The sequence below is a fragment of the Plasmodium reichenowi genome, chromosome 14 (assembly GCF_001601855.1).
Source record: "Plasmodium reichenowi strain SY57 chromosome 14, whole genome shotgun sequence".
In the NCBI taxonomy this organism is placed as follows: domain Eukaryota; phylum Apicomplexa; class Aconoidasida; order Haemosporida; family Plasmodiidae; genus Plasmodium; species Plasmodium reichenowi.
In genome coordinates, this window is record NC_033659.1 from 2,599,075 (window position 1) to 2,606,329 (window position 7,255).

A 7,255-nucleotide genomic window follows, 5' to 3' on the forward strand; every position below is an offset into this window, starting at 1 on the left:
TAATTTTTATTTTAATAAAAATAATTAAAAAAAATATTAATTTTTTTTTTTTTTTTTATAAAAAAAAAAATTAAAAAAAAAAAAAAAAAAAAAAAAAAAAAAAAAAAAAAAAAAAACTTATAAACAATAAAATAATAAAACCATAAAAAAAAAAAAAAAGTTCAGGATATTTTGATGGTGTTATGATTATTTTTTTTTTATTTTAAATAAATGATATTTTTTTAAATTTTAAAAAAATGTGAGATTATTAAAAAGAGATTATATAGAATTATAAATTTTTATTTTTTTAGATGTGGACATTTTAACTTTTTATTAATATTTTACTTTATAATTTTTATAAATATGATATTTTAATTTTGAAGGGGAAAAGAAGTATATAACTTAATGTTGTATTAAATGAATCAAATTATTATATATTTATATATTATATATATTATATATATTATATATTTATATTTGATTTCCGAATTCTTCATTATTATTTCAAATATGAATACAAATATTTATATATATTATATTATATATATATGTACATAAATATAAATTTAATTTGTTCATTTTTATATAAAAATATTTTTTATATATTACATATATAATAAATTTTTTTTTTTTTTTATTATATATATTTATTATGGTTATGTTTTTATAAAATTATTTACATGTAACAATTATAAATTGTTAAAAAAAAAAAAAAAAATATAATAAAATGATTCTTATCATTATGCCATTAAATAACAATATCCTATATAATTATTTTCCCATCGTTCCTTTCAAATATGAAACGTTTGAAAAAACAATTCTTTGGACATTTAGTTTATAAAAAGTTCAAAGAAGTGATACCACATTAAACATATATATATATATATATATATATATATATATATTTGTGTATGTATTTCAATTTGAAAATTATGATGATAATTTATATAGGACTTCTATATAATCATCGTAGGATCATTTACAATTAAATATGTGCAGTATATATTTATTTAACATAATATATAATATATTTATTTGAAAGGTAGAGAAAACTGATCATATAAGTACTATTAAATGTAGTACATAATTATTGAAATAAAAATTCAATGTATTTTTTATTTTTTTTTCATCATGTTTCAATATTGTTTTTTTCGAACTATTTTTGTATAATAAAAGAAAAAATAATAAGATAAAAATTTTGGAAGTGTTATGAAATTAAAAAAAGAAAAAATATTCTTACGTCTTAATACCTTTCTTTAAAATTCATATAGGAATACAATAATATTATAATATAATTCAAAAGGAATTTATTCATTTCCTTTTTTCTTTTTTTTATTTTTTCTCTATTCTTTTTAAAAGATACATATTTATATGCATATAATATGCATAATTATATATAGAACATTAATAAGTTTAATATAGAAAATAAACATATATATATACATATATGTATATATATTTCTTATTATTTATATTCTACTTTATAAAAAAGTATATATTTTATAATTGTATGTAGAAATGTATATAAATCAAGATAAAACTAATTTTATCGTAATAATGTCATTATAAACGAAATGTTATTTTTTACTAGTCTTTTGATACTTTTCTATATGATGTCCACTTTTTTTTTTTTTTTTTTTTCCTTTATTTTATATATGTACTAAATTGTATATATATAAAATAATTATATATTCTTTTAAAATCATATGAACTTATACATACATACATACATATATATATATATATATATTTATATTTATATTTATTTATTTTATATTAAAAGGTACATTTCATTTTAACTTTATTTCTCTTCCTTTAACATTATATATATATATTCATGTAAACAATCATTATTTATTATAATTTTTATAAAGTTTTTTCATGTTTTATCAATTTTTTCTTTTTGTTTATTATATATATACTTGTTTTCCTTCTTAAAATTATATTTTTTGTATTATTCATTCCATTTAAGTAAATAATTTTTATAATTATAAACACAAATAAATTAACAGAAAAAAAGGTTAGTTATGTAATTTCACTCTTTACTCGATTATAAAATACAAAAAGACAGAATTTATATTGATACTCTGTAGGGAAAACAATTTCGAATTTTTTTTGGAACATATGAGTTATACATATATACATACATATATCATATATATAAATATATATATATATATATATATGTGCAACGAACAAGAATATAACTACCTTTTATTAAATGATAATTTCTACATATATAAATAATACAAGGATTATGATTGTATGTAAGAAAAAACAAATGAATGACAATTTTATGAAATATTAAAAATGAATTATGTCGCATATAATGTGATGCTATATATATATATATATATATATATATATATATATATATATATATATATATACCAATTACCTTTTTATATATCGTATTAAAAAGATATTATTTTCAATTATATAAGAGAATTATAATATTATTATAATTATGCTTATATGCTTTCACGTTTTATTATTTTTTAAAATTATTCATTTATTTTCTTTTATATTATATTATTTTTGTAGGATGGATATTTTTAAATGAAGAGAACATGAAAAGCGGATTATTTTCTATGAATGACATTTTTTTTTTAGTGAATAGTATATTCAAATATTTTCTTATCTTATTGAACGGATCTCATTTACTAAAATTGTTATATTCCTCAAAGGAAAACATTCACATTATTGAAGGATTATTATGCATAATAACAGGTGTTATATTAAAGCTTTCACTTATATATATATACTGTACGTATTTTATGAATATATATATAATAAAAGATTATAGAAGAAAGAATGTACTGAATATTTTTAATGTTAATGATAATTATAAAAGAAACGGGAATGTTATTGAATCTGATGATTTTGAGTATAGAAAATTAATAAAGAAGTTTTTTTTTAAAAAAGTATATTATTCAATTAAGAAGAAACATAAAAGAATAGAATTATATATGTTGAAGATATATAATAGTAATTTTAATTATTATTTTTGTAATATAAGAGATATGTGTTATACAATAATATGGTATATAAGTTTATATTATTGGAGACGAGATACATATAATATGATATGGGGATTTAATAAAATACCTACTTATATATATAATATGTTATTAATACTTTTATCTACATCTTATATAGATTTAGTAATGGTTATAATTAGTTATAATAAATCGAAATATTATTTAATGAAATCAAAGTTATTAATAGATATCTTTTTTAGTGCACCGTGTACTTATTTATTTTCGAAATTTATTTTTGTTTTTGAACATCAAATTGATATATATTTTATGATGGGCTTTTTAAGAAATATAAAAATTTTTTTGAATGTGTCTTATGTAAGAATAGAACATAATTCCATTCTTACAAATACTGAAATAAAAATTATCAGAATTGTTTTGGGTGTTTTATTATTATGTAATGCTTTTGCATCTACTATATATACCATACAAGCAATTCATCCATATAATTTAGATAATGGGAATTTCAATTATTTCCTGAATAGTTATTTAGATTATTTTTATTTTTCAATTATATCCATATCAACAGTTGGATATGGTGATATCTTTCCTATTAACAAATTAAGTAAAGTTGTATGTATAATTTTTATATTTTGGACATTCATTTGGGTACCTATACAATTCAATGATTTGATAATTTCAATATTTTCTAAGAAAAAAACATATGGAAAAATAAGTATGAATAATCAAAAATTTATTCTTCTCATAGGAGATGTAGAACCACAACAATTAAATGTTTTCTTATTCGAATCAGTAGCACAAGGAAATAAATTAAAATTTCATTTGTTAACTACTTATCCGATTAACATTTATGATGAGCAAATCAAAATTGCAGATCATTTTTGTATTTCTTTATATATAAAAAATTTCGATTTAAATGAAAAGGAAAATATTAATTTATTATACAGTATTAATGCACAAAATGCTTATTATTTATTTCTCTTTTCTAATAAGTTCCATAACGGGCATTATAATATAGATACTAAATCATTTACCAGATTATTAATATTGAAAAAATTTTTACATGGAAAAAAAAATGCTGTTATAGAATTAAGAAGTAATTGTGTATCAAATATTGTAAGATCTATTGGATGTGAAAATTTTATTATAGTTAATTTGAAACATTCCTTAATTGTTAAGAATATAAAATATCCAGGTTTTATTACACTAATTTTAAATTTATTTACAGCATATAATTATGATATATCTTCATATGATTTTAATGATATTGCTTCCTATCCATCACTCAAATATATTGGTGAATTTAATAGAGGTTCTAGGACTAAAATATTTTCATTTATTGTACATAAAAATATGGTTGGATTAATATTTGATAAATTATTTTATAAGTTATATGAATCTCTTGGTATTATACTTGTAGGTATAGAAACCAATACAACAAATTATTACATAAATAATAAGAAGCACAAGAATAGAAATAGTTATGTGGATGATAACTTCACTACAATGAGAAAAAACAAAATGAAGAACAAAAAAAAGAAAAGTTTTAAATTTATTTATTTACATTTGTTAAAAAAATATGGGCATACAAGTCATTATACACAAAAGAAAAAGAAAAACAAATATGATAATATTATAAATCATCATGGAAATAAATCAAAAATGGAATACTCTACACAATTAAAGCATAATAATAAGACCATAAAAATTTATGATGAATATAATACAATTGAGGCATATCAAAATTATCTCAATTATGAAACTATTAATAATAGTCTCATTAATATATACAATAGTGATGAAAAAAAAAAAAAATATAATGATGTTTCCCCTACTAATAATATCTTAAGGAATTATGAAAATGGGAAATTACATATTGAAAAGAGAGATGATTTTTATAATAATAATATAGTTAAGAGTAGGAAAAAAGGAAGCGAAAATAAAAATGACGAAATTATAAATGTATGTATAAATATAAATAGTGATATAAAAAAAAAATACAACAACAACAACAACAACAATAATAATAGTAATAATAATAATAATGATAATGATAATAATAATATTATAAATGATCATGATAATTATAATATATATAACAATTTAAATAGTAATCTTAAATGTCGATGCATACCAAACACCAAAAAAAATAAAGCACAAAATGTTAATAATGTAACAAATAATAAAGACAATAATGTTTCCGTCAAAAGAGTTAAAACACATTTACAAGATGATAATACAATTGATAATAAAAAGGAATTAAAATGCTACTTAAATTTATTGGGTAAGAATTATGCCATTAGAGATAGTGATAAATGTGTAGTTATTGCAAATTCTAGGAAGGTTATAAAATATTTGTCCAAAGCTAAAAGTCTCTTTTGGATATTTGAAATAAAAAGTAAGAAAAAAGATAACATTTCCTATGATTTAAAATCTGTTATAAAAACAAAGCAAACATTTAATAAATATTTTACTACAAATATTAAAAAAAAATTACCAACAACATCTATTCAAAATAATGTTTATGTTAATAAAAATGCACACATTATCGCAATGAATTATCATGATTTATTTAACACTTATAGAATATCAAGAATATTTACCAAAAACAATTATAATTATAAAAGAAAAAATTCGAGGAAAAAAAATTTATTTAGAAATCTCAATGGTGAATTTAATGAAACAAATTTATATCATCATTGTAATAACACGCATAATATAAAAACTACTGATAATAAAAATATGGAAGAATTAGACAAACTTTATTTTTCAACAAAGTTAAACAGAAAATCAAATACAAATATTCATATTCATAATAATAATAATAATAATGAACATTACGATGATGAGATAAAAACCTACTATTTCAATTTAACAGAAAAAAATAGCCATTTACTTTTGAATTATAAAAGGCAATTAAAAAAGAAAAATTACATAAACACATGCTACAGCGTGAATAAATCTGATGAAAGTATAAACAAAATTAAGAATATGAACAGTGATAATAACAATATTAATAGTAATCGTATCAATAGTAATATCAATAATAATAATAATAATAATAATACCAAATTAAATCATACATTAAAAAATAGAATTACATTTTCTTATATGGAAGCATGTGAAAAGTATTTTCCTACGGAAAATCGGAATAATAAATTATTATTAATTATTAATTGTACATGTAATATAATACAACTAATCAAAATGTTTAATAACAAATATAAATATAACGTTATTATATTAACAGATGAAATTCCAACTATGAATATAATGGATTTATTTAAATATAATGTTGTATTTATAAAATGTAAAATCTTAGATGATTATAATTTAATAAATTCCGGTTTAATGAATGCAGAATATATATTAATACTTCCTACAGAAGCAAAAAATATAAATGAAATAAATGAAATAGATATGAATACGATTATTGTAACTAGGAAAATTACTCATTTGTTGAAAAAGAAAAAAAGAACATATTATATAAATAATATCATTACTGAATTAATAAATCCTTCTAATGTTATTTTTCTTGAGGAAAATAAAATGATCAAATTAAAAGACAAAAAATCATCTTATGATGATTTTTTCCCTTATGTAAATTCTTCTCAATTTTATTCAAGTAATATTATTTGTGAAACTATGTTATATAATTTTATGACGCACCATAAAAGTTTCACAGATTTTTCAGTGTGTACTAATACTTTGGAATGCCTCATTAAATTTTTAAGAATAATCTATATTTGCGATTTGAGTAAATATTATGATTTTTCTTTTAAAAAAATTAAAACCTTTCGTGACCTTTTTTATTTCTTATCCAAAAAAAATATAATAACTATTGGTTTATATAGAAAGGGGGATAAGAAGGTTCCTTTCTATATTTATACCAAACCTAATGAAAACTGTTTATTACGATTTGATGATATAGTTTATATATTGTGATATAATTGGATAAATAAATAAATAAATAAATAAATAAATAAATATATATATATATATATATATATATATATATATACATATACATATGTTTCTACATTTATTATTACATTTTTGTGTTTATTTAATACATTCAAATGGTTACATTAAATATTTGTTGTTCCATTTTTATTAAAAAGTAAAAAAATATATATTCATAATTATATACATGATAAGATATATATTACAATACGTATGATACATAAGTATATATATATATATATATATATATATATATATTTATACATGATTTTTTTTTTTTTTTTTTTTTTTTTTTTTTTTTTTTTTTTTTTTTT

The 7,255-nt window shown here is 17.7% G+C and overlaps 1 protein-coding gene across 1 annotated transcript; it reads left to right on the forward strand.

Moving 5' to 3' along the window:
• Positions 1-2,549: 2,549 nt before the first annotated feature.
• On the forward strand, positions 2,550-6,923 carry PRSY57_1464700 (potassium channel; the record flags this gene model as incomplete). The annotated part of the gene is made up of 1 exon (XM_012910243.2): positions 2,550-6,923. One exon carries the CDS (start codon positions 2,550-2,552, stop codon positions 6,921-6,923), a length of 4,374 nt encoding a protein of 1,457 aa, XP_012765697.2.
• Between the last annotated feature and the right edge of the window lie 332 nt (positions 6,924-7,255).